The sequence below is a fragment of the Oryza brachyantha genome, chromosome 10 (genome assembly GCF_000231095.2).
Source record: "Oryza brachyantha chromosome 10, ObraRS2, whole genome shotgun sequence".
Classification (NCBI taxonomy): Eukaryota; Viridiplantae; Streptophyta; class Magnoliopsida; order Poales; family Poaceae; genus Oryza; species Oryza brachyantha.
Genome location: NC_023172.2, coordinates 7326323 through 7347028, shown reverse-complemented (window position 1 = coordinate 7347028; position 20706 = coordinate 7326323). Strand labels below are relative to the sequence as shown.

At 44.9% G+C, this 20706-nt stretch overlaps 1 protein-coding gene across 1 annotated transcript; it reads right to left on the bottom strand.

Annotated features, from left to right (window-relative positions):
* Positions 1-12653: 12653 nt before the first annotated feature.
* LOC102719424 (protein DETOXIFICATION 16-like) lies at positions 12654-15570 on the bottom strand. Its single transcript, XM_006661641.3, has 8 exons — positions 15265-15570; positions 14617-15161; positions 14227-14313; positions 14071-14127; positions 13736-13974; positions 13407-13525; positions 13166-13252; positions 12654-13061 (listed from the first exon to the last, which is right to left on the bottom strand). The coding sequence occupies exons 1-8, from the start codon at positions 15514-15516 to the stop codon at positions 13011-13013; spliced, it is 1437 nt and encodes a 478-aa protein (XP_006661704.1). The 5' UTR covers positions 15517-15570; the 3' UTR covers positions 12654-13010.
* Positions 15571-20706: the final 5136 nt, after the last annotated feature.

Sequence of the window (20706 nt, the reverse complement as noted above, 5' to 3'; positions counted from 1 at the left end):
CTTTTTTTCCACCGCCGCTGGGTCTCCTCCCACCCGCGCCGTCGCCGGGCGAGCGCACCACCTCCTCGCTGTCGCCGTGTCTCCGCCCGTCGTCGCCGTTGCCACGCGATCGTGCCATCGTCGCCGATGCTCGTCCTCGCCTTCCGCTGCCATGCGCCATCGCCATCACCCCAGGCCGCCTCCTGCGCCAGTGCGCCGCCGCCCCATCGCTGGTTGCCGGTCGTCGCCACGCGCCGCCGCTGTCGCCGGCCGACGTCGCCGGGGACCGCCGCTGCCAGGTGTCTCTCTCCCCACTCCCCTGCCCTCTCTTTGTGACCGACGGGACCCACCCGTCGGCCTCACCCTCTCTCCCTCGCCCCGTGCCCCACCTGGCAGTCGTTAGCCGGCCACCCCCCCTCTCTCTCTGCCGTGCGGGCCCAGCCGCCAGCCGTCGGCCCCTCTCTCCTTCCCACGGGACCCGCCTGTCAGCCACCGCCTCCCTCCCTCCCACCGACCGGTGGACCCCACCTGTCGGCGCCACCTCCCCCTCTGCTGACGTCAGCAACCCCGCTTAATTGCGGAATAAAGGATTTAGGACTTTTCGGTTTAGTTAAAAAACCTAGGAAACTTCTAAAATTCATAACTAATTCATCTAGTCTCTGTTTAGGCCCTTTCAAGTTTCATTAAATCCAGAAAAATGTCAAGAATCCATTAAAAATAGTTTCTTTCTCTGTTTCAGTAGTTTTATAGTCTGTTTTGTTTGTTTTGCTCTGTTTGTCGTAGGTTTTCCGCCTGCCCAAGAGCCGTTCGTTCTCGAAGTCGTCGCCGAAGTTCCTCGTAGGTCAGAGCAAGGCAAGTGACACCCTTCTTTGATCATATTGAACCTATGTTTATAAAATTCCCCAGCTTTACATTCAAACATGCATTGTTTTAATCTATTTATTTTATTTACCTATTGGGCAATTACCCTTATTTGTACCCGTTGATTCCCACTCATTATTATTGTCATCCCAGGGTTAATTTGACTAGAATTAGGGTTAGTAAATGCTTAGCCATGCTTAGTTCAACTAACTCACCAATTATCATTTAATTATTGATTAGACATTGATGGACCGTTGTGATCATTATTAATCTCCCGTTGTGGATTAAATACAACTAAAATATTGTTTATGGTGGGCTGTGGGCGCATGGTTTTTAGAGTTGTGCCCATGGCAATTAAGGACTGGTTCTCGGCAAAACCCTAGAAGTCTTACCCGTACTAACCACAAGCCAAAATGGGTAAGGTGGGATTTGGAGCATGGCTTCGAACTATTTGACGTACCAAGGCAATGGTAGGCATGATGGAGCATGGACGGGCAATCGTGGCGTAACGAAAGCCTCTGCTGCTTCCGGATCTACCAAGACACAAGAGGGGACTGCCTGACTTGGTGTAATGGAGGGGGTGAAACCTGAATTGCGATGCGATTGAATAGGGAGGGTTATGTGACGGGTCCTATCACAGTTTCCTTTGCGTGGTATCGTGGTGATAAACCGGCACACGTTCAAGTGTAGTGGAGCTGTGTCTTGTGGGTAAAGCTGTACACCTCTACAGAGTAAAACTATTCGAATAGCCATGCTCGTGGTTATGGGGCGAACTTAGATTCACAGGGATTAGTCAAACCTTTTAATAACTTGCGGAACTTGGAACTGGTTTGACCCTGCGCAATGTGGTGTAACGTTGGGCAGAGGGTTGACCCTGTTGCAGTATGGTGTAATGTTAGACAGTGGTCTATGCCTGTTGCAACGTGGTGTAACGTTGGACAGTGGATGATTATTTTAAATGTTACTTTACTCTTTTTATTCAGTCTATTTTATCTATTGTTTTGCTAAATTACTGTTGCTTTATGCAAATGAACCTTAGCCTATCCTTGATCCCATATTGCATTCATTATTCTCCTCCCTTGGGTGTTACTTGTTGAGTATGGTGGTTTTTACTCAGCCTTGCTTAATTTTCTCCACCAGAGGAAATGCCAGAGTTTTAGTCAGAAGGTCGTCTGCAAGGTTGAAGTGAGGTTCAGTCCGCCGTCAAGAATGCATGTGGTGTGGAGCCGTCATCGCCAGCTGAAGTTGAAGATTAGATGGTTCAGTTTGTTTTCTTTTTCCGCTGCATTTCGATAGATAATTGTTTTTATTTGTTTTTAAGTCGTGAAACTATGTGTTAATTTGTCATAGTGTGTACTCGGGCTGATTCCTGGACCGAGATTAATGCATGCTATTGTACAGAAATTGGTGTAAATTTCTGGGCATGACAAGTTGGTATCAGAGCCAATCTTGACCGTAGTGTGAGCAAAATGGAAACCCTAGGATCCCTACTGTCATATGCATTAGGTTCTGCAAAATTTAAGTCGTTTGAAAAAAAAGAGAGTCGAGTCTTTTGTTTTCAAAATTTAGTGAGCATGCTAGCTTCTCAAACCTTGATCTCTCTAGATGTGTGGCATCCCATCGACGCAGCCCGTACCTTCGTCATAGAAGTCGTCAACAACTCCTTCCGAAGAAGAGTCTAGTCTTCGCTACTCCAAGCGTCGTTCTCAAGTTGAAGATGGAGTCATTCAAGAGTCAAGCTTCGTTTATCTAGTCGTCGCAGTTGTTTGAGTCGTACCGGTTACCCTAGTGTCGTCTCTTAGTCGTTGCTTGGTAGTTTGTGTGTAGGTTTGTTTTGGGGTTAGCGGTTCACCATAAAAAGTAGTGGCGTTATGGTTGTACCACAAAGAGTTGTGTGTTTTTTCAGTTTTTTAATCAAGATCAGAAGATTACAGTCGATCAATTCAGAAAAACCCTTTTGATTTTCTCCTCCCCTTTGTCCCCCTCTTCTGCTCAGATGGTGAACACAAAGAACGGTAACCGCAACAACATTGGAGCAACTGGAAGTCAAGAAAACTATGAAGGTTCGCGCAATGGATCACGACCACCGCAACAAGAGGACCCGACGATTGCCCAAGTTCTAGCCAACCAGGCTCAGATGATGACCATGATGATGCAACAGATGCAACAACAACATCAACAGATGATGCAGCTTTTGATGAATCAACAGCAGCAACAACACCAAGGACCACCGCCAGCACAGTCAAAGTTATCAGAGTTTCTCCGAGTTCGACCGCCGACGTTTGCAAGCACAACCAACCCGATGGAAGCAAATGACTGGCTACATGCAATTGAGAAGAAGCTGAATCTTTTGGAGTGCAGTGATCAAGAGAAGGTCGCTTTCGCGACTCACCAACTGATGGGACCCGCCTCCGCTTGGTGGGATAACCTTTTGGCTACTCAGACTATGTCACGCCCTGAGTTTTATCCTAACTAACAAGTAATTAAATAATACATTAAAAATAATTTGTTTAATTAAAGTTCAGGAGAAAAGCAGTGTATAAATTTAATTTAATTAAATGGAAGCTTTTCGGAATGTTCTAAAATGTCTCGAAAACATTTTAAATGATTAACATGATTTATATTTGAATTACAGTAAATAAAATTTACTCAAATAAACTTAATAAAAATCGGCAAAATTGGAGGCAATTTCTTTTTTTCCCTCCTTCCTTTTTGTTTTCTTTTTCCATCCTTTCGTTCTTCTTTTTTTCCCTTTTCTTTTTCTCTTTTCCTTTTTTCCCTCCTGGTCGAACTCCCCCTCTGCCCTCCTCCCTGTACGATCTCCTCCCCCTCCACAACCGTACCCCACCTCCACCTCCCCTCTGTGCGCCCCTTCCAACTCCTCCTCCCCTGCCGTGAACAGCCCCACCACCTCCTCTCCTCACGGTAAAACCAATTTCCAATAAATTAGAACTCCAATTTTTATCCCTTTGAAACTTTATCTATTCTTTTTTATAGGGGATGGATAACTAGATTTATCTCTAGCTCCCCCCTATAAATACCCTCCTACACCCTTGCATCTTTTCCCCGTCTCCCTCTCCTGTGCTCCTCGAGCCGCCTCCTACCGCCCCTCTCCTAGTAGCAAGTCGCTACCAGCCCTGCTGCATCCCTGTTCGCAGCAGTCATTCGTCGGTTTTCTTCACCGAATCTCAGGTTCGCATATATTTTATTCTTGCGAATCAATCTAAATTCATCTACCGTTTAATTGTTTAGGTTTCCTAGCCGAACAGCGGGCAACAACAGCAATCCGTCGCTGATCTCTCCACCAAACCTCAGGTTCGCATACGTTTTGCTCATGCGAATCAATCTATCTTTGATCTACTGTTTAATTGCTTAGATTTTCTAACCTAATTAGCTAGCGTGAGATTAATCTACAGTGCGGAGTTCAATTTCGTACACGTAGATTGGTTTAACGTTAAAGTCGTTTAGTTTCCAGTTTAGCGAGTCGTTAGATCTCGATTTAATGGGTCGCCAACTTCTTCCGTTGTTTTCGGATCTGATTCGTCATGCGAATCTCTGATTCATCCATGTTTTAGTTCTGTTTTGCGAGTACGCGTTCTGTTCGCCATTCCCGAGCCACGGCCCAACCTGCGCTCTAAGTCCCCATCGCCTCCCTGGCCCACTACTCCTTTTCCCTCCCCTCCCGGCCAGTAGGCCGCCAGCCTAGTCAGCCGGTCCATTCCCTTCGCTTGGCCTGTCTCCTCCCGCGTTGGGCCGACCTAGCCGAGGCCCAGCCAAGGTGGCAGCCCACTGGCGCCCCAAGGTCCAGGCTGCCTCCCCTCTCCTCCCGGGACACTGATGGGTGGTCCCCACCTGTCAGCCCTGTCGTCTACCTCCGGCCGCACGCCTGCGCAAGCCGCGTCCTCGCGCCGGCGTGCCTGCCCACCTTGTCGCGCCCGCGCTTGCACCACCACGCCAGCGTCACCTCTAGCAGTGTCGCGCCCTGCTCTGCCGCGCTCGGCCTCATGCCCGTGCCGCACACATCGCGCCGCATCCGAGCCACGTAGCTGCCTCACGCTCGCAATCGCCGCTACCCAAGCCGCACCCGTCGCTTCCTCGCCTGCGTGCTCGGCGACTCTGCCGCGCCGTGCCGGTCACCGGTTCCCTTCACCGCCGCCGGTCACCGGTTGTCGCCATCGCCCGTCGCCCGTCGCCGTGATGCGACGCCGCCTCGGGCCCGCTCCGTGCCACCATCACCGTCGACGGCGGTGCTCCACCGCCTCTTGGCCATCGTCATCGCCTGTCTTCGCCGGTGCTGGGCGCAATGCCTCCACACCGCAGGCCGCCCGACCACTCCCTTCCCCCTCCGTGCCGCTCGGCTGCTCCATCCCCCCCTCCTCTGTTCTCTCCCACTGCCTTACCGGGCCCACCTGTCTGTCCCTCTCCCTCTCTGTCTTGTGGGCCTCGGCCCATTAGTCCCCCTCACCTCTCGGTCTTGTGGGCCCGTCCCATCAGCCGAAGCCCCTCTCTCCCCGTGGACCCTACGGCCAGCCCCTCTCTCTCACCCCATGGGCCTCCTTTGTCATTCTCCTTGCAAGTGACCAGTGGGTCCTGGCTGTCAGCTTTCCTCTCTCCTCTGATGCTGACATCATCCCTCCAATTAATTGCGCAATAAATCATTAAGGTTTTTCTGTTTAGTTTAAAAACCCAAAAAGCTAATTCATCTAGTCTCCGTTTAGGTCCATTCAAGTTTCATGAAATCCAGAAAAATACCAAGAATCCATTAAAAATAGTTTCTTTCTCTGGTTCAGTAGTTTTATAGTCTGTTTTTGCTTGTTTTGCCTTGTTTGTCGTAGGTTTTGACCCCGTTGCAGCGCCGTTCGTTCTCGAAGTCGTCGCCGAAGTTCCTCGTGGGTCTAAGCAAGGCAAGTGACACCCTTCTTTGATCATATTGATCCCATGATTATAAAATTCCCCAGCTTTACATTCAAACATGCATTGTATTCAAATGTATTTACTTTATTTATCTATTGGGCAATTACCTTTATACCTGTTGATGTCCCCTTATTATTATTGTCATCCCAGGGTTAATTTGACTAGAAATAGGCTTAGTCAATGCTTAGCCATGCTTAGTTCAACTAGCTCACCTGTTATTATTGTATTAACTGCTAGACTTGATAGACCTTTAATGGTTGTGATCATGATTTAATTTCTCGATGTGGATTAATATAACTAAAATTTTGCTTATGGTGGGTATGGGTGCATGGTTTTGAGAGTCGTGCCCATGGCAATTAAGGACCGGTTCTCGGGAAACCCTGGAAGTCTTACACGTACCAACCACAAGCCAGAATGGGTAACGGTGAGACTCATAATCTAGCTTGTCCCTATTCGACGTACTAAGGCAAGGGTGAGCGTGATGGAGTATGGACGAGCAATCGTGGTGTAACGAAAGCCTCTGCTGCTTCCGGATTCACCAAGGCACAAGAGGGGACTGCCCGACTTGGTGTAAAGGAGGGGGTGAAACCTGAAGTACGGTGCGATTGTCTAGTGAGGGTTAGGTGAAAGGTCTTATCATGGTTTCCGTACTAAGGTATCGTGGTGATACGTTGGGGCATGGTAACATACTTGAGAGCCATGTCTTGTGGGTAAAGTTGTACACCTCTGTAGAGTAAAACTATTCGAATAGCCGTGCCCGTGGTTATTGGGCGAACTGACAGATTCACTGGGATTAGTGAACCTTTTAAATAACTTGATTAATCTTGGAACTGGTTTGACCCTGCGCAATGTGGTGTAACGTTGGCAGTGGTTTGGGTCTGTCGCAACATGGTTTAACGTTTGACAAAGGGTTGACCCTATTGCAGTGTGGTGTAACGTTGGACAGTGGTTTGGGCCTGTTGCAACGTGGTGTAACGTTGGACAGTTGATGATTATTTCAAATGCTTACTTTACTTTTTATTTAGTCTAGTTATCTACTGTTTTGCTAAATTACTGCTGTTTTGTGCAAGTTAACCCTAGCCTATCCTTGATACCCTATTGCATTCATTATTCTCCTCTCTTGGGTGTTACTTGTTGAGTACGGTGGTTTGTACTTAGCCTTGCTTAATTTTTTTCCACCAGAGCAAGTGTCAGAGTTCCAGTCAGAAGGTTGTTCCCAAGGTTAAAGTGAGGTTCAGTGCGCCGTCGAGAATGCCTGTGGTGTGGAGCCGTCATCGCCAGCTGAAGCTGAAGATTAGTTGAGTTTTAGTTTGTTTCTTTTCCGCTGCATTTCGATAGATAATTGTTTTTATTTGTTTTTAAGTCGTGTAACTGTGTATTAATTTGTCATAGTGTGTAGTCAGACTCATTCCTGGACCGAGATTTAGTACATGCTATTGTTCAGAAATTTAGTGTAAATCTTTGGGCGTGACAGACTGCCACTGCAGATATCACTTGGGCCGAGTTCTGCAACAGTTTTCGGAAAGTCCATGTGCCAGATGGAATAGTGGCACAAAAGAAGCGTGAGTTTCGTGATCTACAACAATCGGACATGATAGTTACAGAGTATCTCCACGAGTTCAACCGTCTTTGCCCGACCACCGCATGTCGACGCTTATATGTGGAAGTTGGGATTCGAACTCACAACCTCCACCTCCACACACACAACACCCTAACCATCTCACATATATGAAACACTGTTGGTTACATTTTAAAACCATGTAATGCATATTTGGATCTCTATATGATGTTAAGTTGAAAAGCTCTCAACTACAAGGTTGGATTTCTTGATGAGATCTACAATTTTCATGTAGGAACCTTCTTCATCCGAGGTTATTCAAAAACATTAACTATTCGTTTTTAAAATATGTTGAAATAATTATAATGTATATTTGGGAAACAAAAAAATTTCATATGAAAATATAGTCAATTATAAAGTTGTAGATAAACTAAACATCTACAACTTTGATATAGTGCATATGTTCATCTGAGGTCGTTTGAAAAATTCAAAAATATCATGTATTTCAAATATGTGAGAAATTCAAATCTGGACATGTAAACAATGTCAAGTGAGATTACAAAGTTGTAGATCTAGCCATGTTCTACAATTTCTCTATAGAGCACATCTCCATTCAACAATGTTTGCTAAATTCAAAAATTCATTGTTGAAAACAGATCTAATATTTGGTAACACATATTTGAGCATACAAACAATCCCAAATAAAAACAATTTCAACTACAAAGTTGTAGATCTTACCTAAGTCTAGAACTATCCTATTGGGCCTATGTCCTACGAATTTATTTTAAAAATAAAAATATCATTTTTTTAAAAAAATGAGTATTTTCTCATACGTAATGGACCGTAACTTCCAACAGTTTTGGATAACTACTTTCCACAATGGGCCATAATTATTACCCATTACAGATAAGTTTAGTAATCTGTAATAGGTCATTATTATTGACCTTTATGGATAACTCTTATCCATAACGGGCCATAATTAAGACCCATCATTGATAAGGTCGGTTATCCGTAACGGTTCGTCATTCGACATTCGTTACCGATACATTCTCATTCGTAAGGGGTCCTAGCTTTATCTCATTAAAGATCATCTATAACAACCCATAATTATGACCCGTTATAGATAAACTTATATCTGTAACGGATCATTAATAGTGACATAATTGAAATGAACTATATTTTAAGTCGTTATGGATGTATCTGCAATGGACCATATTTTCTTGGAAACATGACCCGTTACCAACGGGGGTTCTGTACTAGTGAAGTACCCCATGAGCTCTAACACTATCGTCTATAGAGGAGGCAATGGGGACTCGATACCCGATTTCCTGTGATGAATTCACCCATTAGGGGATGGTGATGGTTGAGATATGCCACCCATGGGGAATCAAATGGGTTCAATCTAATCCTGGTTGGGGATGGCGGGGTCATGGACGATGCACCACTCCCAATCCCTTTTCCCCGCTGTGACCCGTTTGCACTATGGCGGGAAAGAATTTCGACTTCGGATATGGATTGGCCCAAAAAATAAAGCCCACATGACATGGTATATAAGCCTAAGCTAACCCTAACCCTCCTCTCCACTCTCGACTCGACTGGCTCTCTCCTCGGCGCCACGCCGCCTACCCGCGACGCTGGCGCACCGCCCGTCCACTGGACACCTCTCCGCCCGCCCACTTCTTGCCGGCACAGCACCCATCTGGCAGAGCGGCTCCTACACCTCTCTGCCCACCCGCCGGGGCACCATCCGTCCTCCTCTTCACCAGACCACCACGTGCCGACGCTTTGACATCTGGTGTCCAACTCCCCTCCGATGTGCCACCCCTCTCCACCGGTTCACTGGACAGCGTCGAGCCACCATCTGCTAGTGTCCCTCTTGTTCGCACGACTGCTAAAACAACGCTGATCACCTCCTCGTGCCGCCCCGTCCCTCTCTACCCGCCTAGCAATGCACCGTCTGACAGGATGGGGAAAACCACGGTGAAAAAATCACTGTGGTGATCGAGGATGGGTTAAGTATAAGCCCCGTCGTGGTTGGCGGAGACAGGGATGGGGAAATTTTTTTACCGCTAGGACGGGGATGCGGGAGTGATCCCCGACGGTGAATTCCCCGTTGCCATCTCTAGTCCTCTACCTCGTGGCCACCGCCTACTTCAGCTCTACCAACTTGAACTGCTAGAGAAGGTTGGTCCCTTGGCTGGGCCAGTCCATTTCTCAATGAAGTCCTTAGGTCGTGACAGTCCTTAGGTGTCACCGTGTATGAACTGTTGGACCTTCACTGCAACACAGTTTGAGTGATGACGTTCTATTGTTCCTTCATCTCTGTCTCATGATGCCTCTGTATCCGTTTGCATCCCCTTTTTAGAGGGATTGGACTTCACCGACTCTTTTGAGAGAGTAGGTTGGTGTCGGCCTGGCCTAATGTCAACAGTGTGGCGTGCCTCTAGGACCTATTGGAGGGCCTATTTGGCATGTTGATGTGGTACATCCAACGTCATAGTGTTAAATGAGACATGGACATGCTTGTCATCGCATGTCGAGTCTCCTCATGATGAAGAATTGACAATATTAGGCCGAGTCAGCGACAACCTATTTTCTACTTTGTCCTCCTTAGTCCCTAGTGGAGCCACCGGTCATAGCTTTAATGGCGAGGGCCATTAACTCCATCTCTGCCCTGGGTTCAGGGCACACTATGGGCCAAAGTCCCTTGTAGGCCTATCACCGACGTACGATGCTACCTGTCACATTGCACTTCCCATTGGTATGAGAGAGGTGTGCACATTAAATAGCACACCCGGAAGATAAATACAAGTTGAATTTAATGGACTCCTATGGCAACACATCCCCCAACAAGCACTAGACCATTGTTGTAACCTCTTAGCACTCTAATAGGAGGATTAGGCCTGACGGGAATGAGAAGAGGGGATAAGATCTAGATTAGACTCTCTATAGCATATTCTCTTGACTTGTATTCCACCCAAAACATAAGAATACTCATGAGTAGAGTGTTACGTCTCCATGGGCCAGAACATGTATAATTACTTTGTCTTTGCATATTTTCCTTATCTCCACTTCACCGAATGTTGGACTCACCCTCATAGTTTCTCCCACGCTCCGTGGACCGGAAAAAGAGATCCTAGGATTGTCTACTTGAGGAGTTCGCACTCCGATGACTTTCTAAATCAACATGTTTGTCCGATTGTCGGGATGTTTGAAGTGAAGTAGAAGGATGGACAACATGCAACAAACCACGTCACCATCAACTTGTCGTGCCCTATAGCTAGACCCCCATTCATGCAGGCCGGCTTGATGCTCTGAGACACATCTTCAATTATTTCACCGTGCTGAGGAGGACGTCAGGCATGACGATGTTTATGGAGGCAAACAAGTTAGGGGATTGGAAAAAACACGGCGTGCATCATGTGAGTGAGGGAGGGTTTGGCTTTGACTGTTGCGGCTGTACATGCCTTGCATTTTGCTGTTCAATCAAGAAAGTTGCAGCGTATAGGCATTTTGCTGTTGTGGCTGTACATGCCAGCTGGGTTATGACTGTGCCAGTAACAATAACTGGTGAGAATCTTTCTTTTTTTCACTGGACATTAGACGTTGCTTTGACTTGCCACAAAGATGACAGACAAAACCTTGGAAGTTTTCTTTTGGATAGGTCTCGATTATTATTTGTGCCGATGCATCATCTCAACTACACCATTACCCAAAACGTGAGCAGTAAAGAGCTTGTGTTTTGATGTTTGCATTGAGCACACAAAAAGTTTCATTTCTAGTAATTTTACTATTCACGAGTAGATACATGAAGGTATTATGTACCTTTTAAATCTCTCGGTACGTCAATTATAGAAAGTACAAAAATTTATACTAAAAGTTTTGGTACCTCCTAACCCCAAGGACCATAAATTAACTTATAGATATGTATGAAAAATAAAACTACATAATTATATTTAAAAATATTTTTCTATGTACCGTAACGTAGTACTGCCTCTTATTAAACTACATAATCTATGTCCGCTGCTCTTCTCGAACCTCTCTTATTTTATTAAAATATGTTCATAGCTGACGTATATTGGTTTAAGCATGTTTAATAGAAATGACATTATTTAGGATAGAGGGAATCTAAAGGCATCCACGGAGTCCGAGCCGTGCAGGACAAGCTCACTTCGCCTCCTCTGGTCTCACGCCGTATACCTTTGGAGCAGGATCCGGACAATATCCTTTTCTGTTGACCATTAGTAGTAGCAGAGAATCTGAGCAGCAGGATGAACAGTAACCCTGACGATCTCCGATCAGTACTGTACATGATCCGACACGCTGTTTCAAAGCCACTTTTTGTCGGCAGCTTTAGGTCGCTGGGCCTGGCTGAACATTCTCAACTGAATCTGTTCGAAATTAATTTAATACCAAGAGTACATTAACCCATCGTGATCACCTTAATCTAATGCGAATGGAGGTGATTACAACTGACCGGTGGAATTAGAAGCCAAAGACGCCGTGCTGATTTTCTTTTATCTGACTCTGCTCTACCTTTTATATCGTTGTAGACGAGGCTTCACCGGTGTTACGGGCTAGGGTTCATATGGGCTAAACACCGCTGAGAGGATAGCCGAGCGGCGACGGCCGCTAGGGATGAGAGAGGGACTTAGATTGGAGAAGACTAACTCTAATTCATTGCTTGATTAAAATGACGATATAATCCCATACTTATTAGATGGTGAGACTTAATCTCTAGGTAACTAACTTGATCTAATCTAACTTTATCTCTTAACATCATCTTATCCGTGCTGCTACAGTACAGGTTGCTACAGTATCACGTACTGTTTGCCACCAGGGGGTTGGGCCCATGGGCCTCGATCACTTGGCCCCTACCTATGACAACCAGCGATCAACATTAAACCACAAGGGCAGTAGATTAGTTATATGTTGTTACCATCCACCATGGCAACCCCTATATTTTGTTCCTTTATTTTCTTCTCTTGTTAGGGAAGAAAACCGGTGGATTAGCTCCTTCCCTAATTGTGTCGGTAGTTTGCTCATAGGATCAGCTAACAAATTCTAGTAGCTTTTGTACCAGTCAGAGAAAAACAGAGAAGAGATGATGAAGCACCAGGACCCAGGTTGACGAAAACCAGCGGATCACTTACTTCTGCGGTAGTAGTATTTTACACTCACTGCTTCTATTGGGGTTTCAGCTTGAGTGGAGATTTCGTTGAACCAACAATTTTTCTTCCAAAGAGCAAGAGAAAGCTCCAAAATGTTTCATAATTCAAATACTCTGCAAAGTTTGCCGTCTAACAAATCAGTAGTGGACAAACCAAACATTGGAACCTTGGAGAGTGGTGCATTTTTATTTCAGTACTAAGATAAGATGGTAGCCAGTAAGAGAGCAATAATTAATTCCATAATGTCACAGTCATTACAGCTCATACACCGGTATACAGGCATTTTATTACCTAAAATATGATTCTTAACCCATATATATAAGATATATCCCTAGTTTTACCAAATTCAATCCGTACACAAAGAACTGCTACAAATTCGATGTTCCAATAAGAGCAAAAGTTCATGTTTAAATGGTACAAAATTGGGTGCTTAAAGCATAAGGTACAGATTCATAACATTTGGTTCTCTATTGCTTGTGCACGAACAATTGCACCATACCATGTAATGTCTGACGCATTATTTATTGTCATGCTACAGGAAGAGTCGAGCTGAAGACCAACTCTTTTGCCTTGATTGACTGAAATCAAATTGCAAACATGAACATGTAAGACATTTTATTTTCAAAAAAGGAAGTGGGTACTGACACTGATATAAAATGACAGTCATCATGAGATAACTTACTTCCTTCTCCCAGTTTATTCTCATTGTGATCCAAAAGAGCAGGATAAGCTTGCTGAGGCTCCCGCAAACGATGCCAAGCCAAAGCCCCTATTAAAATTACAGAAGCTTCAGTCTTTAAGATTTACATACGGATATACCCATGTGGTTTATTGTACTGAAACATGTACTAAGTGCAAGTTGTGAATCTCCAGCAAAAATGTTTTTTGTTAACAAAAGGGAATATTCAGACAAACAGAAGTACCATTCCATTCAGATGGAGAACAAATGCCAGCAAGACTGCCATTGGAATGCCTGCCAAGTAGAACGCACCAAGATTCACACGTGCGCCGATCTTCTGCTTGCCACATCCAGTGAGCACTCCTGAAAAAAAAAATTCAGACAATCATTTTCTGTTTTCTCATCTCCCTGTTCTTGATTATGCATCAGGCCACTTGATATATTCTTATATAGTGACATTGTAAAATGTATTCTGATAATTTTTGTCGGTGCTTCTTTCGCCGGCCCAACCAAAAAAAATATATATATATAATGTAGCATTGAGCTGATGTAGTCCATGATGAAAGTTCTTACCTGAAAGAGAGCTGTGCATCCCATCAATGAAGAATGATATTGCAAGAACAGGTATCATACGGGCAATGTATGTGACAACTTCAGCCTCATCGCTATACATATGACCCCAGAAATTGCGCAGCAGAATCATCGTAAGGGTGATCACCAAACCTTCGGTGATGGCCATAAATATGACTACTCGCGTTGCTAGCTTCGCTGCTTGGGGATTTCCAGCACCTAGTTCATTCGAAACGCGAGTGCTAGAGACAACGAAATGAAATAAATTTGTCAGACACTGAACCGGAAAAGATAGCAGAGAGTATCATAGATGAACTTTTATGTTTAAATTCAAAGACCTTATGGATGTGCAGAGTCCAAATGGAACCATGAACAGAAGAGAACCAGTGTTGAGGCTGCATCATCCAGCAAAGAAGTTAGTAAGCATACATCTTTTACTACATCTGGATTCATTAATTTCTTTATACAAAAGAATTAATCTTGTGATTGATTACCATATCGACAAAACTGAGGTTTCAAGCTTAGGATTGGGCAGAAGACCAGATAGCAACACAAGCAGTTCAAATGACCACCATTCCAAACTACACAAAATAACCAATTAATTAGTATCGACAACAACTGAGGTTTCTGGCCCTGCACAATTAGGAATGCACACAGTCGAGGTAACATGTGAGAGACTGAGTGTCAATAATGAGTTTTTTAGCATCCTTAAAATAGTACCTCAATATATCATATTTTTTTATATAAAAGTTTTGTATCTTAAGGTGCAATATACTTTAAGCTACTAGAATTTTACACGAAATTTTTGCAATCTGATGATATATAATGTGTCATTGAGCTGAAAAGGCCTGACAAGAAGTCAAGAATATGGAGCAATCTCTTACCAGACCATCATCGCTGCGGGGACGGCGAGCTCGGCGTACTGGCGAAGCTCCCTGAAGGCCTCCATGGAGAACCCAGTCCATGTCTTCTTGCAGGCGGAGGAGAGCCTGACGTAGAGAGCCATGATGGTGAGGTTGACGGTGTAGGAGACGGCGTTGGCCAGCGCGGCGCCCCTGCTCCCCATGCCGGCCTTGCGCACCAGCGCCCAGCACACGACGACGTGGCTCGCCGCCGTGGCGCCGCAGCTGGCCATCACCGGCACGACGGCGCTCTGCGCCTGCAGGAACCGGATGTGGCACACGAGCGGCACGAACGGGACGAGCGCCGGGATGAGCCACCGCGCGTACGCGCCGGCCTCGGCGGCGATGGAGGGGTCCTGGCCGAGCAGGAGGAGGATCTCACCGGTGCTGGCCCAGACGAGCGCGACGGGGACGGCGGCCACGGCGAGCACCACCATGGCGCGCTGCTTGTAGGCGCCCAGCAGGTGGTGCTGCCTCGCGCCGTACGCCTGTCCGCACAGCGTGTCCAGCGCGCTCGCCATGCCGAACTGGAGGACCAAGAATTTACAAATCCCGTCAAGAAATCGCAGAGATGACGCGGTTCGTGCGTGACGCGCGCATGGTGTTCGACCGATTGAGATGCGCACGTACGAGGAGGCTGAAGCCGGTGACGTTGGCGACGGAGGTGGCGAGGGAGGCGCCGGCGAGGGGGAGCTCCCCGAGGTGGCCGACGAACATGACGGACACCATCTGCACCGCGTTCCGGAGCACGCCGCTGGCGACCAGCGGCCCCGCCAGATGGAGCAGCCGCTTCAGCTCCGCGACGGCGGCGCCCTCGCCTCCCTTGCCGCCGGCGCCGAGAAGCAGCGGCTCCTCCACGCTCGGCGCCTTCTCCATGGCCATCTTCTGCGGCCGGACGAGTGAGGAGCACCCACCGGATCGGCGGAGGCCGCCATTTATGCGGAGGCAGCCGCCATTGGAATGCGTGGAGATTAAGTAGCCGTTGATTGGCCTTTTCTGTGGTGGGTGGAGGTGAGCTCATCGCGATTTAAGCGAATTCTTTTCGTCAACAAATTTTTGATTTTTCGCTGCTACGCTTCTCGATCGTATACGGTGTGTTTCGTTCGAAAATTTTTATATAAAAGTTCTTCGCTAATCGCGATTTAGGCTGATTCTTTTCCTGTCAAAAATAAAGTTATATATAAAAGTTTTTCGTATTTGTAGTAATTAATTATTTATTTATACACTTAGACCACTGCTAACAAAATTGGATGATCCAAAATTGCAAAATCTTGGTGCTTTCAAATAGGGCCTTATTGGTCGGACTATCAGAGTCCAGCTACTGGAGCAGTTCATTACTGACTTTGATACGAATGCCATTTTTGTCCATGACTGTTACAAACATACAAGAGGATACTTAATTTGTTGGCTGTCACTAGAGAGTACATATCTCAGTAGTTATTTATTTAGATATGACGCTAACGATTCTTTTTTGACGGGAAATAATGATGATATAATCTCTTGACAATTATAGATATTTTTATTGTATTAGATTTTAAAAGGTTAGGGAAAAATGTACTTTACATAAGTGGCGGTGGCAGAGTAATTAGTAGAGTAATTGCAATTTCCACCAGGCAAAACGTGCCCGATTTTACTTTACAGAAGATTTAGCACACAATTTCATTTCCCACTATACAATCCTATGTTGACATTTTAGTCATTTAGAAAAGCTATTTTTATAAATAGACCCCTAAAAAACTTATCTCTGGAATGGACCATTCGACGGCGTCAATGTCATTGACGCCAAAGGTCAATACAAGGGCGCCAATATCATTGGTGTCATACTCCTGCCACGTAGACAGCTCGAATTAAAGCCCTAGCTGACGTGGCCAAAGGACGGTACCAATGACATTGGTATTATCAAAGGGTCCAGAGAAATAAATACGTTTTTCTACGGTCTATTTGTAAATTTTTTTGCAAAAGGATCAAAATGTCATAATTCGAAATCCTATACAATCTAAATGGAACTTCATAAGACATTCCTAAATTTAAATATTTTCATAAGTTTCAACCATATTTTACAAGATTCTCGACGAGTCACATGATACAACCTAGTGCAAAATAAAACTGATACAACCTACCTGATATAAAGTGAAAGTATTTACTAATCCTGTTCATAACTGAAATAAGATACAGTTTACCCAGGGTAAAAGTGCAAATTACTCTATATCCCAACGTCGTTTTGTCTAAGGAATCTGAGAGAAATTTTGGAGGATTTTTGACACGTTTCAAACGCTGGAACTTTCCTATTGTCCAAAAGATTTCAACGTATTCTTGTGGAAATCTTCAAAAAAACATTCTTTTCAAAGGAGCCTTACAATTAGTCTGTTTTTCTATTATAAAAGTAGACAAAGAAATTTTTGGATTCCAAGTGGAATCTAGCATGTTTTCCAAAAAATGGAGAGGGAGTAACAACATATACAATGTTTCAACAAATTTGCCTCAAGAGCTATAAATTTCATGGAGATTTTTTTTTTTGGCTTGCATGCAGTTCATATGTGTCAGACAATATTGCTGACAGATTTCTAGACCTGTGACCAGATTAGGCCATGACATGTGCTTTTAAAATTATGTAGTGTGAATGTCCTAATCAGCTTACTGCAAATTACTCTATGATCTGATCTCTGACGATCTCTCCAACACCTTGGCTGCCACGTCTAAGCGTGGCTAAAACAAAACATATATAAGAATCTTTCCATTGCTTACGTAACTTTGCGCACGAAAATGACACTTCACTGTCATTGCCGTCTATGTACCCACATTTTTTTTTTAACTTTCCCTTATGCTTATAAGCCAAAATTTTAAATTTTCATCTTAAATTTAGATAATGATTATGGAGTTTTTTATTATAATTTATTTTTTAGCGTTTGCTTTTGGATTACTCACAACATGCATATAAGAGTTTTATTCATAAATTATTTTTTATTTACAAATATACCGTTTGTCTTTTTTGACTTAAAAATCCAAAAGATGAGGCACATACAGTGTAATACTTTGAAGAAGGACAACCAGCTGGCAGAAGCCGACCCTCCATTTGGATTTGTGCCATTGGACTTATTCTGTCATGTGGTAATTAGTGATTTGGATTTCACCCAAGGACTTGTCATATTCTAATTGTATTTTGATGGAAAGATATATACATCTCACGTTGAGTAAATTAGTACATATGGAAGCTCGAGGGCTGGGGCGCCCTCCCCCGGGCCACGTCACCCGATTTTTCGCCGCCGTCGGATCTGCAGTGTGCGGCTAGATGGGCAGGGCGTCGCCGCTCGTGCGCGTTAAGGCAGTGGCCTCGCGCTATCTCGGCCCGACACGCTACGCGTGTCCCGTACGAGACAAAACGTGGTTCTCTCCCTCGCCGCCGATCTCTCTCCAACTCCGGAGGCCGAGATTTCCGTCGCCTGCGGCTCCCGAGCTCCTTTTCGTCACCGCTCGCTCATGGCCTGCCTATCGGTCGTTCGCTTCGTCCACGCTCGGCGGGGGTGCTGCGGGTCGGCCGCCTAGCACGGATGTGCACGCGCGGAGGCCGGCTGCGCCGTCGTCCTCCCCGTCGGCTCTGGGGGGGACGCGTCGCTAGTTTGTATAGTTTCCATAAGAGCAAGTTTAATAGAAAAACTAACTTACTAGCTACAAATTTATATTATAGTCAACACATATAATAGATTGGCTATAAGGTTGACTATAATTTTTATTTCTTATCTCAATCTCTTACCTTTGCATTTAATGAATTTTGAAATTAGTGTATAGCTGGCTCTTGCATGAGAGCCAACTCTATTTCTTTTCCATTATCTCTTTCCTCCATATCAGCTTATAGCCAACTTATAGTCTACTATTATACTTGCTCTAATGGTAAATAAACTTGTGAGGTGTACGTAATTTTGTATACCAGATAAAATTGATATACCTGCACTACTTAAAAACCGCACTGTAAAGTTGGTATATTTACACGTAGCCACCAACTCCGGACAAAACCAAAAATAGGCATTTGTTCCAAATTCCGGTAAATGTTTACTATAGGGTCGTCCTATTCTTTATATATATAAGTACTTTTATATGTATAACTCCTATATGGCACTATGCACCCTGCGTATTACTTACAATAGTATAGCCAACCCCACAAACTGCTCGTACCCGCGCACACCAATTATTTGTATTTCATAGTCAAATTTTAAATTTTGAATAACACAGTGCATACTGTGAACTTGAGTTAAGATTTTACTAAAATACACCAACCATCGAGCGCAACCGTATGGCTAATATAACGCGGTTAAATTTTTACTCAGTCAACAACACAGACAATCCCATTAAATTCAGTTATTTTTTGACGAATGCACACACGGGCATTCAGCAGAAGCACAACACCTACGCTTGCACTTTGTTATTTTTTAACTTTAGTTTCCCGCCGATAACGGTGTCTGAGTTAAAGATTAACTCATTGACATTGTTGGACTATTAAATTTAATATAGCCGTTTTGATACGTCGGTTAGTGGCAGCGAATATTTTAGTGGTAGGCATATTAAAACTGGTGTGGTTATCGCCTTGCACGCTTTTCCGACCATTTCATTTCTATTTCCCGTTGTGTGAGAACAACAAACCCCATCTTCCCGCGGAGTTTGTTTCTGGAGCGATCTCAGGCACCTGTTGAAAGTATAAGCATATAATGATTTAATCTATCGCATAAATAAATCATGACATTGTAAAGCAAAAACATGACAACACATGGATCAACCAACATGAACAAATCTAATCTAAACATGTATGCGAAATATCTACACACGAATAGATTAAAAAGATGTAGAACTAGATTAAACATAATTGACCTGTTCCGAAGGTTATTCTGAGGAGGATTGAGAGCAGCACGAACGACTCACGGCGTAGGATGTTGACGACGGCGAGCCACGGCCGATCGATGGGAAGACTAGCCGTCGTTGACTAACAGCAAGCAGTCGCGCAGAGCACTTCCCAAAAACCTTATTCGTCCTCTCCCGGTGTAGGACTTCACGAGGACGACGGTTCCGGAGAACTGCTCTCCCGATCGCTGGTGCACGCCGGCGAAGGGGATGGAGTAGACGATAGTGGCAACGCAGCACAGAGGAGAGGCAAACCCTAGATTGTTTTTTACGTACGTTGCAACGAGGTAGCGGTCCGGTATTTATAGGACGTGTGATCAGCACGCCCACCACATCATGACGAATCGGATAGGCCGCGCGTAACCTATCCGGACTCTAAGCTATCTCGCGCAAGAAAGAATCCGATATGACAAGTTTCCAAAACTGATCACCGGAATTTCCGTTTCATGCAGCAAAACAAAACTGCAAAAGGAAACCGCATCTGCACAAGCACGAGGAGCTAATTTTGGCAGACCATTCACGCGCATGTCATGCGCGCGCGCCACCCGGCCCGGCCTTGCCCGAGCCAGGCAGGCGAGCGAGGGCGCGTGTGTGTTGCTCTATTTCCTTATTGCTCAAGAGCCTAGAGAACACTCTCCTATTTAAGGAGGTCTCACTCTTATAGAACTAGCAAGGTGGTACTAAATGTTCTCATGCATGCTTCCATGAGGTGGGCTTTTGTGATTTTTCTAGAAATTATTCTACACATGGGCCTTAGCCCAATTAATAATTCCAACAATCCCCCACCAAATCTCAATAGACTTAGAGATTTGCCTGTCCCAATGTACTATTTATATACCAGTATTGCGATGGAGACTGATTAAGGTTGAACATCCACCTAGAACCCTAAGCTACACTTACTCACAACTTGAACAATGGACTATGCCTTGAATTACAAGTTTGATGCAAGTAAGTTTCACTCAAAGCCTTGACTAATACTAGGCTGTTAGTAGCCTACCCCGTGGGTGGAGCCTATAAGTCATACTCCATGGTCTATTCTTGAGCTTACTAGAAGATTCACCCAAAATCTCCATAGACTGCGACTGCTAGTCAAGCTCATATAGGTGTGCTCTTTCAAGATTACTCTACAGGATAGTATCTTCACTAATTGAAGTCAACAAAACACATTAAGGCATTGCCAAC

Coding starts and splice junctions, on each gene's coding strand:
- LOC102719424 (XM_006661641.3), bottom strand. CDS start 15,516: ATGGCCATGGAGAAGGCGCCGAGCGTGGAGGAGCCGCTGCTTCTCGGC. Junction 15,162..15,264: donor TCACCGGCTTCAGCCTCCTC/GTACGTGCGCAT, acceptor TTGGTCCTCCAG/TTCGGCATGGCGAGCGCGCT. Junction 13,975..14,070: donor GGACTCTGCACATCCATAAG/GTCTTTGAATTT, acceptor CGTTGTCTCTAG/CACTCGCGTTTCGAATGAAC.